Source organism: Scleropages formosus, chromosome 11, assembly GCF_900964775.1.
Source record: "Scleropages formosus chromosome 11, fSclFor1.1, whole genome shotgun sequence".
Taxonomy (NCBI): domain Eukaryota; kingdom Metazoa; phylum Chordata; class Actinopteri; order Osteoglossiformes; family Osteoglossidae; genus Scleropages; species Scleropages formosus.
The window spans coordinates 28,547,311-28,569,500 of NC_041816.1; the positions used below are offsets into that span (position 1 = coordinate 28,547,311).

At 39.3% G+C, this 22,190-nt stretch overlaps 1 protein-coding gene across 4 annotated transcripts; it reads right to left on the bottom strand.

Annotated features, from left to right (window-relative positions):
• Positions 1-444: 444 nt before the first annotated feature.
• Positions 445-20,930, bottom strand: LOC108931999 (NACHT, LRR and PYD domains-containing protein 3-like). Of its 4 annotated transcripts, XM_029256487.1 has the most exons (19): positions 20,819-20,930; positions 19,526-19,795; positions 16,947-18,693; positions 14,211-14,297; positions 13,538-13,621; positions 11,544-11,711; positions 11,322-11,354; positions 11,075-11,152; positions 10,870-10,956; positions 9,675-9,827; positions 9,052-9,261; positions 8,646-8,735; positions 8,472-8,558; positions 6,422-6,589; positions 6,053-6,220; positions 4,827-4,913; positions 3,499-3,588; positions 3,077-3,136; positions 445-1,427 (listed from the first exon to the last, which is right to left on the bottom strand). In XM_029256487.1, the coding sequence occupies exons 1-19, from the start codon at positions 20,835-20,837 to the stop codon at positions 1,253-1,255; spliced, it is 3,861 nt and encodes a 1,286-aa protein (XP_029112320.1). In that variant the 5' UTR covers positions 20,838-20,930; the 3' UTR covers positions 445-1,252. The 4 variants fall into 4 exon arrangements, with proteins under 4 accessions (XP_029112320.1, XP_029112321.1, XP_018603648.2 ...); XM_029256488.1 differs by lacking the exons at positions 16,947-18,693; positions 20,819-20,930 and having other exon boundaries at positions 19,526-19,649; XM_018748132.2 differs by lacking the exons at positions 445-1,427; positions 3,077-3,136; positions 3,499-3,588; ... (1 more) ...; positions 6,053-6,220; positions 6,422-6,589 and adding an exon at positions 7,779-8,233.
• Positions 20,931-22,190: the final 1,260 nt, after the last annotated feature.

The window sequence follows — 22,190 nt, forward strand, 5'->3', positions numbered from 1 at the left end:
AAAAATACCTGTCAAACTTGAGGAGGGTTTTGCAGCAACATCCCCAAGAAAACATAAGTAGAAATGTTGCACATTTTCTTGGTAATGTTGAAGAAATGGAAGAAAATGTAAACACTGATGGGTTTTCACGTCCCTGTGACCGTAGAAATGTACAGTTTTAAATTTACTGCACGGCTTCAAGCAGTAGAGCCAAGACTTTCGCTAATAAGTTGATTTTCACATTGAGAGGGCTCAGACTGTATGAGAAGCTGTTAAATGTAGGCTGCAGGAGGGTAAGGATGGCTGTTTCTTTGGATTAGCCCTGATACGGCCTTCTGCTGCAGTCTGACACCATGAGAGGTGCACCTCAAGAAGGGAACATCTGGTTTCAAAAATGAAGGCAAGAAGATGATGTGGCCGAACGTTATGAGGAATGTGAAGGAAAAAGAAGTTCCTGTTGTTCTCTCTGAGTCTTTATTCCACACACAGTGTGAAAAAGCATAATTAGAACAATCCTGCTAGGAGTTTTACAGCCAAGCCAACCACTCTTCCAAAAATGTATTGCATAAAAGACACCAACCATAGTAAGACTAGGAATACATGATTATTACCTATAAATCAAAACTCAGAGAAAATCCCCTTTTTCCCAGTAGATAGAAAACAGAAACAACAGATTAACTGTGTAATGCATTGCACATTCTACCCCTTTGAGCGTGAGTCATGACCCACATTAGATCCAGGTTTTGGAAAAATGGTCTAAAACAATTTTAGTGTACAGATACATTTACACACACAAGTGTATAAAATATTGCTACATCCAAACTGTTAATGGAACAAAAGAAAGGTGGGGTAAGGCTCTAATAACACTTCACTCATTCTCTCTTGTCCTCCTTCCTGAAAAGGGGTCAGGAAGAGATTTCTTCCTCTCCCCAGGTTCCGCTTGTGTGGATTGATTTTCAGGCAAATGTATGAAACATATGCATCAGTTTTTGGCTTGGTAAAACGTATACATGTATGCATGGGCAATATTTACACGTATCAACATTTTTTCTCCGAAGCAACATATAACTCAATTCAAAAAGACCTTGAGACTAACAGACACTATAAGCTGAGCTAGTGAAGCAGCCACTACATACTGTACTGTATATAGAACCTTATATAGCAAACACTATATAAAATATACACAAATTTCTAACATTGCTCAATATTGGCCCCTAAAACAGTAACATGGAAAACAAAAACGAGGGGTTTTTCAAAAGAGGGTAATAACACTTCACTCATGTTCCATCTTTTGTTTCAAAAGTGGTTCATGAAGAAACTCCTCCCTCTGCTGTTGCTCTGGCTGTATTTGCGGATCCTCTCGAAATTTCATGGTAATGTAGGAGTTACAGCTCAGCTCCCTCTGCCCCTCCTCCGTGCAGTGATTGGTCTCCTTGTTGCACCGCCACCTTCACAAAGCCACAAAAACACAAAAAGGGCTTTTCATTACAGCAGCAGCTGAACTCCCCTTTAAAAAATAACTTGCTATGGAAAGAGAGAAAGTAAAAGATTTTAAAGCAGGGAGGAATCTGCTTGGACTGGCAGCCACACCTGTCTTGGACTCAAAGAGGAAACAAGCACCAGGTGCAGCTTGTTAGGAGAAAACAAGACCATGAAGGAGGGCGAGACTCAGGGAAAACTACTTTGTGTAAAGTTTGACCTTTGGGATATTATTCTTCTTAATTGTACTTTATAGTTAGAGTAGTTGAGAGCTTTGTGTCAAAGTTGACTTGACTTGTGTTCAGTCAAAACCTTTGCTTGTCACTGTTAAAATACTACTTGTTTGGTTCTTACTAAGAAGCCGTTTGCTGGCCAGTAAGCCCTACTGTGTGTTATCCCCACACTGACGGACTCTGCCAACGACTGAGCACCTGGTCGTAGTGCCAGTGATAGCAGCGCTGCCTTGGTGCTCTTGGGCAGCTACTGAGAATATACTCCAGTGACACACTTTTCAAACACAATGGACATGATGGAGAATAAACTTTCCCCCAGCTAGGTTGGATGGACTAGGCCGTGCATCATAAACTGTCTGGATCAAGATCTTAACACAGTGGGATCCTACTCTTCGGAGTTCCGCCCACAAGATGATATGTTCAACCACTTGTTCCAACCTTTTCCTCACTCCGTGTTGCTGCATTCCTACCATCTGTTCTTACTCCATTGCTACAAGCTCCTCTACCTGTATGAGCTTGTGTCTCTCTCTTCACCATGGACGTTGTCATATCCCTATGGTGGAACACTGCTCAGACGTTCACTTCCAGAAGCCACTGCGCTCACCACCACACTGTGCCAAAGCCTGTCCCACCGTAACACCGTAGCCAGCGCGTTCCAGTTACTTCCTCTCTTTACCTTGATGCTCCAGCAATGTTCGGATCCCTTCGTTCTCTGTATAAGCAGCGCTTTTCTAGGCCCTCTCACCCTAAACTCTTCTTCTAGGTTCCTAAAATGTAACTTGAACTTATTACTCTGATTATACAAACCAATGCCGCTCAAGTGCTGAGACACCAAGCTACCAGTAGAGGTAACAGCTTATTTTCCTCTCAAATTACACAATATACCTTCAATAAAATGTTTGGCTGTTGTGCTTCAGCCTCCTTAGAGGTGAAACAGCAGCCTCATGTGTAGTATTTAATGCTCATTTCTTGTCTTTATATTTGACTACATATTTGTCGGGCTTGTGATAGCATAACAGAGGCATTGAACTCCGAGTTATCCCTGGATCAGATTGCATTCCCACTGTGGTACCCCTGAGCAAGGTATGTACACTGAAATGCTCCAGTAATAATTCCTTCTTACTCTGAACAGGTCAACAAAATTAATGTCCTGTTACAAACAGATTTAAAATGCAGAAGAATCATATCCTTCAATGTTTCCAGTTTAAGATGCCATATTTCCTAATGTCCTCTACGTAAAACAATACTCTATGGGTTTCATTCAGCAACATTTTGGATGTTCTGCTTTAAATTTAAGATAGAAAGTGGTCTGCTTAAAAAGGGGGGGGGGGGGGAAGGTAACTTTGTCTTGGGAGAAGACTTCAGAAAAATAATATTTCACTCACCCAGTGATCGTCACCTTCCAGTCTGACTTTTTGAAATAACTGCCAAGAGCTCTGATAAACCTGTAACAGAGTGAGCAGATCAGCACAAAAATATGACATAAAACATTAAATTGCAAAATTATCTCAAAAAAGGAAGCGCAATTGCGATGGATGTATGTGGAGTGAGTACACAGGCTACACCTGCCAAAGGTACCACAATCTGCATCTTCTGCTTATCTGACTGTCCCCCTTACGTGACATTTCACTTCCTCAAAACCGTGTAGAACCTCAACTTGATGATTCATCATTCCTAAACTCATGTTATTCCAGATGACACCGATTTAAATTTATTCACTGATGTTTTGTTAACTGTTTGTCCTTGTCAGTGACATGGATTGAAAATTAAGTGAAATTAAATTAATTAGCACATTTGTTGGACTCACCCAGTTTCATGTGACACCTTCCAGCCTGAGCTTCCTTGGGAGTCGGGATGCACTGCACTGCCCTCCTCTATCAGCCAGTCACAGTTCGCCCTAAATGACACAGATCAGAATGTCAGATACACATTATATATAAAGCTCTAATAAAACTATTTAATTTATCTATGTACGTAGACTCTGCTAAGATACAATAGAGTACTGGGCTTAAGAGTGAGCAAAAACACTCCCATCACCAGTTATCAGTTCTGAGCAGTAAACACTTAAGAACATCTGAGAAAACCACAGAACACAAATTCCTTTAACCATGTACAGAAACTTAATCATGCTTAGCATGAGGCAACACGGGTTGTGCAAAGTTCTGGAAAAGGTGATAATGCAGTTTGGTGTTTGTGTGTAAGGCTGCTCTGTGGTCTTGTTATCTTTACTGATGCCAGTGTCAGAATAAATGGGATGATTTCATGGGGCAAACTGAATCCATTATGTGAAGAATGGCTACACTATATATACTTCCTATTGCTTTTACAATTCCAACTGATCATAACCATCAGTTAATGTCAGTGTGAATCACAACTGAAATAATACTTGAAACATGCAAATATTAACTAAATTTCCTGAAATCATATGAATAGCGTTCATAACACCAATACCCTTATACTAGCATAAAAAAACCTTAATACAGTAATGAAATTAAATTAATATAACATTTTTTAGCAATGCTACATAGCTCCTGGAATAGCACAGTGACTGCACACTCTGCAAAAGACAAAGGGACCTTGTCACCTTAATTCCTTTACTTACTTTCTTTAATCATAAAGAAAACTAAAAATGAGCTAAACTGTAAAAATGCCTCCTAAAGTAATTTAAACTACTTTAGGCTCTGGGAAGGGTTGTCAGGCATAAAAATACCTTTTACTTTGGTACTGCAAGGAATTTTTGGTGACATAGTTTTGTACAGGATTTTTTCCATCAGAAATAATGGTAAGTCGATCCCCTCATATCAGGAATTTGCCTTGTGTGATGATTTCATGGAATCAACCCCAATGCATGTGGAATAGGTGTAATTAAGTAATTAATGGATATATAATGAATAATTGCCTTATTTACACATAATTACACTTGATTGCCTAATTTCTTTAATACAAATCTTAGTTCTTCTTGAATAATTGAAAGTAGCTATAAAGCTATGATTTTTGTGACTTAATTTTAAGTTGTAATAATAAATTGTTTCCTCTAAGACTAAAAAGTTGTAGCTTCTCTATCATCGACAAACAACAGCCCCCTTTGGACAGTCCAGTGTTTATTTATGTAACTGTATTTGTGGTCCGACTCACCCAGCGACGGTCCCCTCGCAGTCTGGCCTTCCTGGGTACTCGTGAAAAACTCTGATCCCCTCCTCTTTCAGCCAGTCACAATTCAGCCTTCGTGCAACAGATCAGCATGACAGAAACCATGTCAGATACAAAAAAGTATTAGTAATACTAGAAAAGCACTTAAATACTCGACAATTTTACATACTTTTTTATAAGCACAATAAGTTCACCCACTCAAGTCTCAAAGGTCTTCCTGTACCGACATTGATAAAGGCACTTAACGTGAACCTTTCAGCAATAAAAATACAGACGGTCTTCGACTTAGATGGGGTTACATTCTGACAAACCCATCGTAAGTCGAAAATGCATTTAATACACCAAACCGACCAAACATCGTAGCCCAGCGTACATGCGGTGGCCATTACAGGCTTGCCGCCTTCATGCTGGGCAGATATCTTGAGTTTCTCCTCAAGAGTAATTTCCTTCATCTTCTTTTTCCTCACCAGTACCAGGAGATACAGGTGGGTATTTCTGTGACATGGTGGATGCACAAAACACAAAGTAGATACGGGGGGGTATCCAAAAAACGCTGGCAACACAGAACACTGTAGAGTATCGGTTGTATACACTAATGACCATGTGGCAGACTGGGAGATGCGAACAGCTGCCGCTGCCCAGCGATCCAGAATCAGCACAAATCGCTTGCCGGGGGGGACAAAATCCAAATTCGAAGTATGGTTTCTACTGAAAATCGTAAGCTGGACCATTGTAACTCGGTGACCGTCTGTATTCATTTAGGTAAATGGGTAAAAATGTTAGGTTACCCTGGGAAAAAGCTTTGGCTACATGTATACAGGCATATTTCTTTACATTACTTACTCTTTCTTTACTATTTATTCCTTACTAATGCTGGAGTTAAATTTTCAAAGCGACCTGCGCTAGCCGGTAGATGTCAGTAAAATTCACCAAAACACCATAGGAGCGTGGCACCACCTTCATTAATGGAGAATGTTCTGTATTTTACATTTCCTGTCTTTCAAAAACTAACTTTTTCCTTGGAAAAATCTAACTGTGCCAAACACCAAATTTTCTTTGAGAGTACATTATCTTCCTGAAGACAGACACTTCGGCCAATAAACATGAATTCCATAGCCCAAGGCAATGATCCCTCATGCAGCTCCCCATCCAAAGGCTCTTTCTACAGGAAAAGCCTCTCGTCAATGTGCCCCAAAGTGCTTCTCACTCACTGTAGCTTCAGATGATCGCAGCTCTGGAGGAAGGAGACGAAACCGAGGGCCAGTGGGGCTGTGAGGCAGGACACCGGAATTTCTACTTCCTTCAGAAATGCCATCAAACGCAGAGGGGACAGCAGACCTTGCAGACCCTCATCTGACAGGGAGCAGCAGTCAAACAATCTTGGGGACAGCAAATCACAGTGTAAGGCATGACATATTTGGTATTACTCATGGAATCTCAGTCATATTGCATTTGGTTTTCACAAAAATGGAATTACTCCTATAAAATGAGGAAAATCACTGCAGTACTGAAAAAAAAACAACACCAAATACTACTGACAGCTATTGCTGTGTCATACATGAGAAAAGATGTTGTCTCACCTGAAAGTAACCAGGTTGCAGCATTTCTGAAGAAAGCTACTCAAGTGATGCACTGTCCCATCTGTCAGCTTGCTTTTCTCACAAACAAAGGCTCTGATGAAGTGGTGTACCTTCAGTTCACAGTTCAGCCCATCAATATCCTTGCAGTCCAGTTCTAAAAATACAAGACTAAAAAAAACAAAGCATAGATTTCTTTTCAGTCTTGAGTGTAAACAGGAGAAGCTTATCATATACTGTACATTTTACCCTGGTTTTAAAATTTACTTTTACAAGTTAATGAATTTTATACCTCAAATTCAAAATGAGAGTTCATTAAAGACACCTTCCAGACATGCCACTTGTCTCCATCTATGTAGCGTACAGTCTTGGGTATTTGCTGCTGCTTGAAACATACAATAGCAATATATATCCAGGGATTTTTGTTAGATTTTTTGCATAGTATAACTGTTTTCCTACAAATCATATTTCAGCATTTACTAAAAATGCCTTATGAATGAAAATAACCTGAAAACAACCCTACTTCATGAAGCAAAGGAGCACACAAGAGAGCATCAACGTTAGAATCATATATTTCTAGTTGATGGCATGGAAGAAGACTCAAAAAGCGCAAAATTGTGTGTTCTTGGGTATAGAGAGTGCACTCTTGAGTACCTGTGAGTAAAACGGTATCACAGTGTACGTTCCTTCACATGACAACTAAACACTAAAGCTTTGAAGAAAGGGCTAAAGAAGAGTGCAAAGCTCAGCAGGAAAGAAAAGTTTACTTGTGAGTGTCAAGGTTAAAGGGATAAAAAACACAGATGAAGAAGAATGCAAGATGGATATCTCGGAAGCAGTCCACTTGAGTCCAGTTTTATAAATGATTTTTATGAAACATCATATTATTCTTAAGGCTTTTTTTTCCAGTTTGTCCACACACACTGTCTAAAACCGCTTGTCTCGAATGGGGTCGCGGGAAACCGGAGCCTAACCCGGCAACACAGGGCACAAGGCTGGAGGAGGAGGGGACACGCCCAGGATGGGACGACAGTCTGTCGCAAGGCACCCCAAACAGGACTCGAACCCCAGACCCACCAGACACCAGGCCCTGGCCAAACCCGCTCCACCACCACACCCCACTTTTCAGCTTGTAGTGAGTACAATTTTTTGAAAATCAAAGCGAAAGGTTAAGTAGTGGTTGAGTACAACCCTGAGGTACTTAGACAAAGAAACTATCTTGAGTTACAACAACTTCCACAGCAAGTAGCGGATGGATGAGTGACCCAGTGTAAGTAGTGTATCTAGCAGTGTAAGTCACCGCGGTGAATAGGATGTGTGGGCTGATAACACTATAGAGTTCATTGGAAGTTGATTTGGAGAGAAGTGTCTGTGAAATAAATAAATGTAAGTTTACATTTAGTAGATACTTTTCTGCAAAGGGACATACAATTATTTCACAGAGTTGAACAATTTTTTACTGGAGAAATTTGGTATAAGTAAAAAATACTTCAGTGCTGATCCTTTGATTCCAAACTGAAAGTAGGAACTGGTGGTTGACTCTGTCATGCCTCATAGAGGTCAAAGAGACTGAGGACTGAGTAAAAGTGGGAAGCAACCAGAGGAGAATTTGGAACTTTGGAATTTCAGATGGCAGACATAAAATTTGTGGGGTACTGGACTGTAAGAGAGCAGAAAGGATAAGATCAAGGGAGCAGGTGGTGGCTCAGTTTAAGCGCAGAAGGTCAGAGAGGAGTTCAAATGCAGGGAATGAGGCTTTGGAGGAGTCCTGGTATGAAAAGGGTAGGCAGACGTTGAGAACTTGGTGTGACGGAACTGCCTCCGAAGAATAAGGCAAATAGGAGGAGGATGAGGTGGGAAGAAAAAGTGATGAAAAGTCAGGAGTGATTATTACTAACTGCAGCTTATTCTTTAGTCCGGAAGGAATATTTGTTAAGGAAACAGCCAAGTAGAGTTTTTTGAGATCAACTTGAAGGGGAGATTAGAAAATCCTTGCTGCCACTCAGAGGCAAAAAGACAAAATCAGATTTTTTAAGGTCTCAAACAAACCTACCCAGAATTTCTGAATGAGAAACCAGCCTCTTCCATTATGTCGCAAAATGAATTAAGGCTGGAAGTTTGAGGTGACCAAAACAAGATGCTGTGAACATAGGAAATGATGCAATAAAACATATGTATGTAGAAGCAGATAAAAAATACATCAAAAACAAATGACAGTGGTACTCACTGAAGCACATTTTCAGGACTGGATTCACCTTGAAGGTGAATTTCTGCCAGAAACAGGTATCTTCCATACATACGGTTGAATGTATTTAGACTGTTAAAAATAAATAATAATTTTTACAATAAACTGATGACAGATTTGCAAAGAAATAACAGATTCTCTCACAAACTGTATTTACCCATAAGTGATACTTTACATTTGACACTTTATATACAAAATCACTTTATATTTCACACTGTTGTACACCTGTGTAAAGTGAAATGACGAACATGAACATCTTTCCCCTGCAACCCCTCATGAGGGACGATTAGTGTTAGTGGAACTTGACGTTGCAGAGCTTGAAACAATTCTGACCGTACGGGGGGAGAAAAAAAAACCTTTTCACCCTTTGAGAGGCATCATCACTCACTGAATGATCTTGAGTCCAGGACAACGCAGATAAAATTCTCGTAAGATGGTGGCTCTCGTTTGTGTGACACATTCCCAATTCAGGCTAAGTCCTGACAGAAGCCGGGCAGAAGTTAAAGTGGGGAGAAGTTTCATAAGGTACTGATCATATACATCACCGTCATCAAGCAAAACTGAGTCGGTGTCATCTTCAGAACACCAAGGGTCAAATCTATGGAGAATGAGAAATTTTTTAGCAAATGTTGTTTTGTGGTCACCTTTTCTGGTAGCTAGAGTCTAATACTAATTCTAATTCTCAGCAGAAACCTGGTCAAATACAAAGGTATCACCTGACTAACTTTGTAAAATGCCTTATTTTACATAAAATCGATCAATATTTAAATTAATTATATTTACAGGTATCCATTTATTCACAAATTATTACACATAGCAATTGCTGTATAGCCAGGTACTTCTATCAAAGAAAATTCCACATCACAAAACTATATACATAAATGGACATACAAGCATCATACATAATAAATAGAAGCCAGTGATGCTCCTAATTCCATAAGATTTTATATCATAACTGGATATAAACTTTGTCGTCATTTTAGATATCGCTGCCAGTGAAGAAAATCTTACTCCAAATGCTGAAGCCTGTGACATCCCTGCAGAAATGAAGTTACCGCGGACACAAGCTTTTCCGTGCCCATACACCACGTCAGCTTCAGCTCTGTTACCATGTGCTGTAGGGTAACAGTAGGGATCAGGTCTTTGCCATTCCGCATAGTCAGGCTGAAAGAAAAGGGTGTACAATAAGAGTCATAATGTAAGCGTAATGTCAGATTCAGCAGGTTTTGCCAAGAACTTTGGTGAACCAAACCACAAATCTATATCAGCCCCAAATACATTACATGGCAATACCTATGGTGCCGACTGCCTGAAACGGCACCTCCCTAATGCTGCACTGGACGAGTGGTTACTGAAAATGGACAGAGTAATTGATTCTTTTGTGCTTTTAATGCAGTAATTTTGTATAAATTTGTATAATTTTGTAAAATCTGTGCTTGTGTAAGGACATTCACATTATCAAAGCTGTTTAACTAACTGAGGGTGGCTGCGTTCCTGCAGCAGCGCAAAGGATGGAGGGAGAATGTCCCCATCAACCTCTAATTAAACATTCCTGAACCGTAAGAGGGAGCGCGACCCTGTTTTGCAAAGGAACGGATGAAGGGAGAATCCAGCCACTAGAGTGTTAAAGCCCCCACTATGATCCCTCACCAGTCAGTGTATCTGTAAATACCACCAAAAGTTTCACACACCCTGCACATCAGCAAAGTTTTCTGAAAGAACACGCATTTTTATGATTCACACAGAGTTAATTTTTTCTTGTTTATAGTTTATATTTCTAGAGCAAGTCAAAGGTCCCAGGTTCATATCCCATCTCTCACTCGAATTCCTTTCACTTACCCTTGAATTACTCAGGTAAAAATTAACCAGCTGTAAGAAGCTGGGTTTTCAATATAAAGGATATATACTATGTGCAGGTTGGGTGTATTATTATTATTATTATTACTACATTATCTAATAAATAAATGTAATAATAAATAAATGTACCTAACGAGGTAATTCTTGTAATTACTGTATTTATTCGTTATGCCTATAACCCTTCCTTGGTGAGCTATTCAAGTATCATGATAAATGTATGGTAACTCAAATCACGTCATTTGTAATGGTATTGCCTTTCAAAAAATTTTTTTTTCCCCCACTTTCAAGTATTAAATTGATGCAAAAGACTTTTCAGTAGTTCAGAATTTCAAATGCTGTCTTCTCTCACCTACAAGTCTTTACGATAAGCCCTTCATTTCTGAAAGCCTGGCAGAGTAAATCCGCTTCACGATAGGTTGTGAATTCCTGCTTGAACCTGAAAATTAAAACATTCTTAAGATCTTACACAATAACCTCTGTACTTTGATATCATTTAATTTAGAAAGTAAAAAAAAATATTTTAAAAAAAGAGCACCATAGCCTAGCACACTTACTTCACTTCTTTCTCTGGAACGTCAGGTCGTGTCAAGGTTATGCTTAGATCCCAAGTTATAGCCGACATACAATCTTCCCTAAAAAAAATTAAAGGCATTGTTTATATACTACAGGAAGTACATCCCACATCTTTTTCTTTAGAAGAAAATATATATTCATTGGTTAATATAAGCCCTTAATATAGCGAAATCCATGAGCAAATATGCACTTGTTTAATTTTGTTTTTGTTCATAGGGAATTACGTACATATCACTTTCAGAAGGATCATTATATTCCAACCTGTGGGCAGAAAAGAAGTTAAATGATACTATCTGTAAAAGAAAATCTAAAAATCCAGTGTTATGTAAACACCCTCTTTTACAGAATAAATTAATTTGGATTTTAAATATAATCTGGCTCATCTAATTTACAAAGTGAGCAGGGCTACATCTTTCAGCACTTAAACCAGTAGAAGGAAGAAATTCTTACAGAACTTCCTGGAGACTGTAGCACTGTAGAATGAAACAGGTCAAGCTGGACGCAGTTTTCTCTGTAATCTCTTTCACAGAGAGTTTCACGACAGACAGATCTTTCTGTGTGCTCAGGGTGGACAATAAAGTGCCCAACTTGTCATCTGACAACCTTTTGGCGCCCAGGCTATATAAGCACATCAAGAGACAGGCAAAAGACAGTGTGAAGACAGCTGATCTAGTTGTAATGCAGAAAAAAAATTAACACTGATTATCTTTATTTAATACCCCAAAATACACCCATTAAATCTGCAAAAATTATTTTACTAGGAATTTCATCTTATACCCCTGCTTCAACCTGAAGAATTATGAGACTTTGGAACACATACACATTCTGTGAAATTAATGGTTATTTTGTCTCCTTTATGTCCACAGGTGGGTACAGTAGCCAAATGCAGTTCTCAAGTGAAAATACTGTAGCTTTCAAAAAAAATTACTGAAGTTAAAGTACTCATCCAGAAATGTACTGAGTAAAAGTTAAAAAAAAAAAAAATAAATAAATAAAAAAACTGCTTTTACTAGAAGTTACTTTGATTCAAACTGAGTCTTTTAATGTTAATAACCTTGAGCAACACTGAATGATGACAGTTTTAACTCTTTCTCTCGATTAAATTTACTGTACAAATAAAATTGGACACTGTCAATTAGACTGAATTGACTAAATGCAAAACAAAGACCACAGTCTGCAAAGTTTTATTAGCCATGATTAGTTGCCCCTTTGTCCAAGGTGACCTACAATTTTAGGTTTGTATACTAACCTGCTTATAACAATTAACCCATTTATAGAGTTACTTCAATGGAACAATTCAGAGCAAATGTTAACCCTAAATCTTTAACCCTTTCATTAGACCTTAACCCCGAGTGCCTTGATAAAGTCTATTAGAGGAGAATCAGGGACTCAAACTCGTGTTTTTTCATTGCAAGTTGAGCTCTAACTATTACACTACTGCTGCTGAAATTATAGTATTTGTTTGCCATTTGGCTGATATCTTTAACCAAAGTGATTTATCATTGTACACAGAAGGGTATTTATTAAGAATAAGGCTGTATTCAGTTTTCAATCTGTACATATTTCACACACACCTTGACTCCGTCCTCAACAGTGTTACCAAAAGAATACAGTGATTTAAGTAACTAAGCTGATAGCGGCATGTTTATAGCTTATTCCTGTAAGGACTGAAAAAAGGGGTTTGTGTCCCAACTTCTGTTACTTTACCTTTGATTATTTCTCACCTGAATTGATACAGTAAAAATTACTCAGGTGTTTAAATAGGTAGTGTTGAAGATGATCATGATGATGAATGTGTTCTTTCAGTTGTAATATCAGCTTTACATTAATCAATGTTTTTGAATGGTTGAGACTGTTACTACAAGATGTTGTTCTCCCATGCTGCCTTATACTAAACATAATTAAATTTCTGTACACAGATAAATGGATTACTGTCCTGTACAACTTTTTTAAATCTTCTCATGAGTGTTTTTTGCATCTTTACTTTGTCATTGTCTTTAATGGCTGTGCTAAACTGATAATCAAGAGTGGGAGTGGTGTTGTGCTGTTAGAAATCCCCTATATGAACTTGAGTGCTTGTGTGCAGTTAAGCTACCTGTTTTTTCGGGACTGTGTGAAACGCCATTGTATTGGATTTTAAAACCCATTTATGGAAAAAATTCTATGTATTTCCACTATAATGTTTTTTAATTGCGAAGGACAACTGTATAAACTTAAAAAGATCCATTTAATACAGGCATGTTCTACTAGTAGCAACAGGATCACCTAAACACCTGCCTGTACTTGCTGGAGAAAAATGTTGGATTTCTGATTAATATGGTCCATGGTCAATTTAATGAGTAAATATGCTTGAAATAAAGGAAATGGAATTTCCTTAGTCACACAAATTGCACATCATCAAATCATGCTAGTAGAATCAATTAACAACAACAAAAAGAACTCACCAAAACCTTGTTAAACATGTTAATTTCTGTAGACCACAGCAAAGTTCATCAATAGAAGAATCTGTTAGACCAGAATTTAACAGGCTGAAAACACAAATGTCAACAAAATTAGTGTCAATAGTTATCTTATTAATCAACAGCATTAATAAATCTTTAATATATTCTGAAATGGGTGCAGTTGCACAGCAGATTTAGCTGGCTCCTGCTCTCTGGCAGGTCTGGGGTTCGAGCCCTGCTTGGGGTGCCTTGTGATGGACTAGCATCCCATCCTGGGTGTGTCCCCTCCCCCTCCAGCCTTGCGTCCTGTGTTGCTGGGTTAGGCTCCGGCTCACCGCGACCCCGAATGGGACAAGCGGTTGTAGACATTTTGTGTGTGTGTGTGTATATGTATTTTCAAAATATTTGGTGCCACATTAACACAAGTTGGGCAGCATGAATTGGTGACTAACTTATGTGTAGCAACTCTGTGATGAAGTTACATTCTGTCCACGCTGTACGCCCCACCTTACGTCCAGCGCTTCCAGATTAGGCTCTGGTTCATTGCTGCCTTGTTCAGGAGAAGTGCTTATTGAAATTGGATGGATTAACAACTTCATTCATCATAATATTTGCAGAAAAAAAAAACTTGGAATCAGCATAATAAGTGGAATCATCATGAAATGCCCTCACATACCTGAGATTTTGAATTTTACAATTGTGAGACTTCAGCACTGTGCTCAGTACTCGAGCTCCTCCATCCCTTATATTTCTAGTATCCAGTCTGCAAAAAAATTAAGAAAAATTAACATATGGAATAAACTATTATGCTTAAAGGAACATTTTTAATGCATTCTCAGACTGACACAAATACATACACAATCACTCAGCACTTACAATCACACCCATTAATAGTATTATTAAAACCTCATAATTGTCCTAATATTATAATGTCTTCACTATTGAAGTAATATTCATTCATTCATTTTCCTGCCCGCATGTCCTTCTAGGGTGGTGGCAACAGGGAATGCACAGAAGCCCAGACGTCACTGTCCCTAGCAACATCCTCCAGCTCAACCCGGAGGATCCCCAGCCACTCCCAGGCCAACTGGGAGATATAATCCCTCCAGTGGGTCCTGGGCCGACCTCGGGGCCTCGTCCCAGTTGGCCGTGCCTGGTATACCTCCAAAGGGAGGTGCTCAGAAGGCATCCTGGCCAGATGCCCAAACCACCTCAACTGGCTCCTCTCAATGTAGAGGAGTAAGAGCTCTACTCCGAGTTCCTCCCGAACGGCCAAACTCCTCACCCTGTCACAGAGAGTGAGTCCCACCACCCTGCGGAGAAAACTCATTCCAGCCGCTTGTATCCGCGATCTTATTCTTTCAGTCATTACCCAGAGTATATCAGATATATGGTTTACAGCCATACCATGCCGAAAACGCCCAATCTTATCAAAGTAGTAGTCTTCCGAAATGTTAGTTTTGTGACAGTTGCTGCCATTACATGGAAACAGTAGTGAAAGATAAATTTAAATAGCTTATTTGTTGCTATTTTTGGAAGATATGAGTACTTAAGAGACAATTTAAAGGGGTTGTCAAAGTGGAAAAAATGAATAAAACAGATTGAACTGTGGACATAGTTTATCAATGGCTTGTATGAAGATTCTGTCTACAGTGTAGTGCTACAACATACAACCTTCTCTAAATTAAGTTGATATTGACCAAAGTACTTGGGTTCTTCAACTGTTTCACCAAACGCATCTAATTCTAGAGCCCAGGTACTGTGAGGCATCAAATCTATCTGATGCATCAACATGTCACCCTGCCATCAGTACAACATGTGTAATGTGGAAAAAATGAACATGCGTGTAAACATGAACTGAGATGGCAGATTCTCCCAGTGTCCTCATCCAGTATGCACAGGTTTTGTGCATTCATCTGCTGGGACTAAAGTATTTCCCGGTCTTCTGAATCTAAGTTGTTCCTGAAAAACCCTTTGTAAGATAAATTCTCAAATATCAAAGACATAACTACCATTACTGGCATCCATCAATTTACAAATGTTCTTAATAAAAAAAAAATTTTTAAAAAATATCTGTATTACAGCTGTTGATATCCAGTTTTTGATTTACAGAACTCACACACACTGGCTGAAACCGCTTGTCCCACGCAGGGTTGCAGCAAACCAGAGCCTAACCTGGCAACACAGGACGGAAGGATGGAGGGAGAGGGGACACACCCAGGATGAGACGCCAGTCTGTCGCAAGGCATCCCAAGCAGGACTTGAACCCCAGACCCACAAGAGAGCAGGACCCGGCCAAACCTGCTGCGCCGCCGCACCCCCCGGTGATTTACAGAACTAGAAATACTACTAAAAATAAAATTTATCCAAAGCTTGTCAAAAAAGTTGAAAGTCACGTGAGTGAAGCAGAAGTGCAGTAATGTACTGTTGTTGGCTCATCTGCTCCCAGATCTCTCCCTCCGTTGGTGTGAGGAATGTGAAAGTGCTGCTGAAGGGAGTGGGGAACTACGGGAAGCGTGTGAACCCACAGGCATGTCCGTCGGCCATAGTGGGTGTGTTACTTCATTGAATGTGAAGACAGCAGAGCAATTAGCAGGAAGAGGTTAGTTGATGGTTTTCCTGGTGTGTTTGTGCACTTTAACAGCAGCATGCAGTTCTAGAAGGTTCCTCAGAAAAAATGTGACATGCTAAGTGGATCCCTGCTTTGTTTATTACTGATTGCGGAGAACAAAACAGTTTAAAAGAAAAGTGTGAAACACTGAGGAGTTTTAATTCCAGCTTTGGAATTTTCATCAGAGACAGGAAAGTTCCCTAGATTGTAAGAGCATGGTCTGGAAACAGGAGAGCAAAGATAACAGGTGTAAAGTACTTTTGCACTGTCTTCTGTGATGTACTTTGCTCTGGAGAGAAGTGTCTGCTACATAATAAATGTACATTTAAGAGTTTTATATTATGCTGACATCACAGGTTGATACTGATTATTATAATTATTTTCCCATCCATCCCTTTTAAAATACAAGTTAAAGAACAGCTGGTAACTTAGTGGTTAGAGCCGCTTCCTTTAGCTCCAAAGGTCACAGGTTCAATTCCCACCTCCAGCTGTAATACCCTTGAGCAAGGTACGTTCTATGAAATTACCCACCTGTATAAACAGGTAACTAGTAGTAACTACCTTAACGTTGTAAGTCACTTTGAAGAAAAGTATCAGGTAAAGGGGGGGGGGGGACTTTTGGTATCCAAACTGTCCTTACCAGCACCTTACAAACTGCTAAAATGTGAATATGTCAATACCCTTCTAATGGAAGAATGGTGTACTGCACTGGTGTTTCATTCAGTCACATTAATATTAAAAAATTAACAAAAAATAAATTACAGAAACAATTATAGAGCACATCTGCAGAGAAATACTTACATTAATACTTCACACTTCATAACGACTGGCTGCAGCATTTCCAGCACCTTCTCAGTGAATTTACATGAATAAAGATCAAGGGACTTTAAACGTTCGCACCCCCGAAGGCAGTAAAAGACAGGGGAAACTGTTGTTTTAAAGGACAGCTGCATCGATTCAACATTTTGCATCACATCGCATAAAAACTGAGGGTCATGCAACTCATACAAGCAACGAAAAAAAAAGTCAGATTCCTCAGAAGAGCAAAAATTCTGGATACTTGATATGAAACTTTGCAGCCAGTCCAACAAGAGTGGCTTAACTCCACTTGGAATGGATATGGTCATCTCTTCCTTCAGGAACTGCAGTGTGTTTGTATTTAAAAGGCCAAAAAGAAATGGTGACACTGAACCAGTGAATAAGAAAAAAAATTTGTGTTTTAGGAATGATTCCATATTTTCCTTTGCATCGGGAAATGTGTGTTTTTTTAGTAATGTTTCCATATTTTCCTTTGCATCCTTTTCATCGCAGAGGATGTATGAAAGTGCATCAAAGAACTCTTGGAAGGTCAAGTGCATGAAGCTGTAGACAGTCTTGCAACCGATACTTTTCTTCAGTAAGATTTTGTTCAAGAAAGAAGATGGAACTTGGGCAGAATCTGAAAAAAAGCTGTTCACCTCTTCCTCTTTCAACAAGACTTCATTTTTGTCTATTCCACTTTTAGCCAGAATGCTAAGTCGCTGTAGGAGGTCCTGGGGAGGTAGACTAGACTCCTGGCAGTGATGCTTCAATATGATGGAAACAAAGTACACGAATATTGAGGTTTCTGTTTCCAGGATGTGACTTATATCTGTACCTTCCTGAAAATGTTCTCTCAACACTGTGCAAACAATCCAGCACATGACGGGAACAAAACAGGCTGTCAACACACCTTCATGTTCTTTCACATAACAGAAAGCCCGTTCTACTTTTTTTTCATCTTTAAAGAATTTCTGAATGTATTCCTTTATTCTGTTCTCAGAAAAGCCAAGTATCTCCGTGTAAGCAGGGTTTTTCAAGATTTTTTCAAGTATCTTTATGGAAATGGGTCTAGTAGTAATTGCCAGACAAGAATTCTGCAAGACCTTCTTTCTTAGAATGCTGTTCATAATCTGTTCCACTGACATTTTTTCATAAGGGTCAGTAGTGAAATCCTTTAGAGCTTCTTCGGATAGTTTCAGCTCATCGAAGCCATCAACAATGAAAAGGACCTTCTCTGGTTGGGACAGGATCTGAGGGATTACAGGTTCCAAATCTTGACAACAATACAGGATTAGATCATGAAGACTTACTTTATGGGCAATGAGATTCAACTCTTGGCACCTGAGAAGAAATACATAACTGAAGCGATCTGAATAGAGTTTCCCAGATGCCCAGTCAGACATCATTTTCAAAGTTGTGAAAGATTTTCCAATTCCAGCCTGACCTTGTAATACAACCGTTTTACTTGTGACTCCATGTGGAACAGAGTCAAACAGGCATTCAATTCGTGTGTTTCGAAAGTCTTTGCTGTCCCTCTTACTCAGAACTTGCTGTAAGGTGTTTCCTTTAGACCTCAGTTCTTCCGTTCTCTCGTTCTCCTTGCGATGTTGCTGAATAAGCAACAGATCCATGTAGCGATCATCCAGCCACACACGTTCTCCAATGAGGGAATTGTATTCCTTTACCACTGCACAATCTGATTTGATGTGGTTAATGTACTTCTTTCTTGCAGTGTCCACCTCTCTAGCTGGGTATCAAAACATGGAACAAGCACTGGTCAAGAGCTGGATCAATGTAAAGCACGGGTGTAATAATTTGTCTAATACTGAGGAGGGAAAAATTTTACACACAGGACTCAGTATATAGAAAATTGGAATTATGAATTTTAGGGAGGCACATCTGTCTGTGTTGCACATCCCATTGGTTTAAGCTTAGGAAATAAAGAATTGCCTTGCTTCTACCAAAAGCAAATACCCAAAACAAGCAGAACCAAAGTGTGGACATAACATTTAAATGCTTTGCGTAGAAGATATGCCTCTAAACATCTATCCCTGTCAATACCTTTACTTGAATCTCTCTCCTTTTTCCATGAAAGCAAAAGCAGGAGTAACATGCTGAGCTGAGAGTAACAGAGGATACCGAGATCCTTCTGAGATACACACATTCTGCTATATTCTTGAATATACCAGGTTTACCAGATCTTGCTGACTAACCGTGGTAGATGATTGTTTAAAATTTATGTTTTCACAGTTTAAATATGTCTGAGATGATACTTGTATTCTGTGTAACTACATAACAATAAGTAATCATACAAAACAGTTCTTCAGTGACCGTACAAAATGTTTTGGATGTTCACCGGTAAAAAAACAGAACATAAGCATGAGGTGACAAGTACTAACTGTAGATTCATTATCACAAATTCTGCAGATGTTCACCTGCAGCACATTAAACTCAATGCAAGCAGGGTGTTTTACATTAATAAATGTGGATATTCACTAATGCCCAAGATGAACAAGTCTGGCACATTAAACTTAACTTGGATATAAACTCTGCCTCTAGCCTGTAGTCTGTAGACCCACCTGAGCAAGATGAAGGACTGCTCAGTTTCTGAATGATGAGCGGACATTCCTCCCGTAGTATCCTGTATAGCTCTGCTTTCACTTCGTCTCCTCCGGGTCGCAAGGCATCATACACATCCCTCATTTTTTCCTGGCTCGTCCGAGCAGCACGTATTTTTTCATACGCTTCTTTATGGATCAACTTCCTTGACATCATTTTGTCGGCTATGGGCATAACATCGCTCACACTCTGTATGAGCTCAGCCCTGTGAGTTTCCAGGAAGTGGATACCTGTGGTAGGGGAACCAAACAACGTGCGTAAGGTTGTGCCACAAGAAATCATGAAGTGATTGTTTGTACAAAATCGTAAACAGGTGGCATTTCTTAAACTGCCAGTTGAAAGAGTGTGTGCACCCAAAGTGGCCCCCCCGTACCCTACATTAAAGTATGTGACATTGTTATATATAACACTGCATGTAATATTACTAAAGGCAGTCCCCAGATTATAAACGAGTTCCGTTCCCAAGTCAATCTTAAAGTCGCATTTGTAAGTTAGTCAGAACAGTTAGGAACAGTTCATATACAACATCAGTTAGTCAACTGTTTGTCTATAGTATATCATGTACCTTTCCATGCATAAAAAAAGATTTAAAAAACACTTCTGGATACACTAAAATATTGTTAATACTGTGTGTATTACAGAGTACGGAGTGTATAACAATACAGCAATAATACTAGTAATACAGTAATGATAAGAATAATAAATGTAACTATGTACAGTATCATAATAGACATAGAAAGAGATAGTAAATGTTACAACAGTATTTATAATACAGAGAGAGAAAGGAGGAGAGAGAGAGTGTGTAGGTCTAAAAAAAAAAAAACATAAAAAAACTTTAAATAATATTCGCTTTTCCAATGTTCGCTAGCATTATTTCCACTTTAGTTTTTTCTGATCGTTTTCATGTGTTTCATTTGGCTTTCTTCTTTTAATTAAAAAAAAATTAAAGCCAAAAATAATACAGTAACACCGTGGAGACATGACTACTACTAGTTAGTTAGGTGTGTGTGTGTGTGTGTATATATACCCATCGAGACATAGTTGCAGACGTGATTCTTAGTTTCTTTCAACCATCACACAAGTAGCTGCAGAAAACGAAACAACATGATGATCCACCTTTCCTGATGATCATGATACCTTCCTCGGTTCGTACGTAAGTAAGTAAGTGGGACGTACGGTTCGCATTCCCGGCGGCTGCGACACTCTGAGACGGGTCAGAAACACAGTTTCAGTGTTAAGCACCACTGTCTTACCGCGGTTCTCCACCTCCATCCTCCAGGCACAGAGCGACTCCACAGCCGACCAGGACACGGCAATATGAACATTACTCTAGGAGAGCATTGAAAACTCTTCCGCCCCTTCGGCTCTTCCTTCAACCACTTGGTTTCAGGAACGAGTCACTTCCTGTGACGTAGACGAATGAGGGAAGTGCGGAGCGCAGCATTGTGGGAAACCGAGGCAGTAGCTGAGATGTTTGCCTCATTCGCAGAGACACACTGTGCACAGTATATTTTATCACTGAATCCAAGAATAATAAATAGTTTAATAAACTCGAACGGCAGCATCAGCGTATAAATTACCCAACAGCTTTAACGGCAAATAACTGTAAGTTGCTTAATGTCTTTGAAGAAAAACATCAGCAAGATAAATGTAAAATGTACAGTTTCAATTAATTAACGTGATTGTACCAGACTGAATAGAATTTACTACAGTATCAGACTGTTGCGCTCGGCTCAGACTTAGCATGTTTTGGACAGAGGTGTGGCCATACTGTTGCTGTATTATTACAGTTATTATTAGAAAACTCCAGATGTTGATCTTTTTGTAGCCCCTTCCATTTTATAAATGTTCTTGGGGCACTGAAGTTGGATCCAATTCCAAGCGCACAGTTTTTTTCCAACACGTACAAAAAAGTCATCCAAAATAACAGTTAGTGTTCAGGCTGAGGTTCAAACAGAAGCTACAGGGCACTGTAGACTTGGCAGGCTAAGACAGGAATAATAATAATAATAATAATAAACATCATAATAATAATAATAACACTGCACCCATGTCTCTTTCTCTTACTGTAATGCATAAGTTGTACTTTTGCTGAGATGTATGTCGCTTTGGACAAAAGTGTCTGCTAAATGAATAATAATAATAATAATTTATTGATGCCAGTGGGGAACTTCAACGATTTGGATGCAAGAAACCAGTCTCCCTACAAGACACAGAGATTAAGGACAGACTTCACAGAAAGCTAAGCTTTACATACACTTTGTACAACTTTTTAACTTTTTCCACAGTGTCACAAATGTGTGATGGTGGGTAGGTGGATCCTGAGCTAAAAACAGTGTATAAACATTGTGGATCATAGTACTGCCATCATGGTTTGCCATTGACCTTGACTCTTTGTCATTGAACTTCTTGGCTTCATGGGTTTCTGCTTTGATTCTCTCCACCCCAGCTCAATCCCTGTTGCATGATCTTCTTATCTCTCATAGACTCTTCAACAGCATCCAAGGGCACATGCTGGTTGGCTGAATCCAGTCCAGGGTCCCAGAAAGTCACTTCCTTGTCTACATCTGGATCGGCCCAAAACCCAAACGATGTCTCAGCAATATCTCTAGTGTTTCCTTCATG

Excerpts from the sequence above, each read along its gene's own strand:
- LOC108931999 (XM_029256487.1), bottom strand. Across the intron at positions 18,694-19,525 it reads CAGTCCTTCATCTTGCTCAG|CTAGAGAGGTGGACACTGCA; the intron begins GTGGGTCTACAG and ends TTTGATACCCAG. Across the intron at positions 8,736-9,051 it reads CCTGGACTCAAGATCATTCA|TCTAAATACATTCAACCGTA; the intron begins GTGAGTGATGAT and ends TATTTTTAACAG.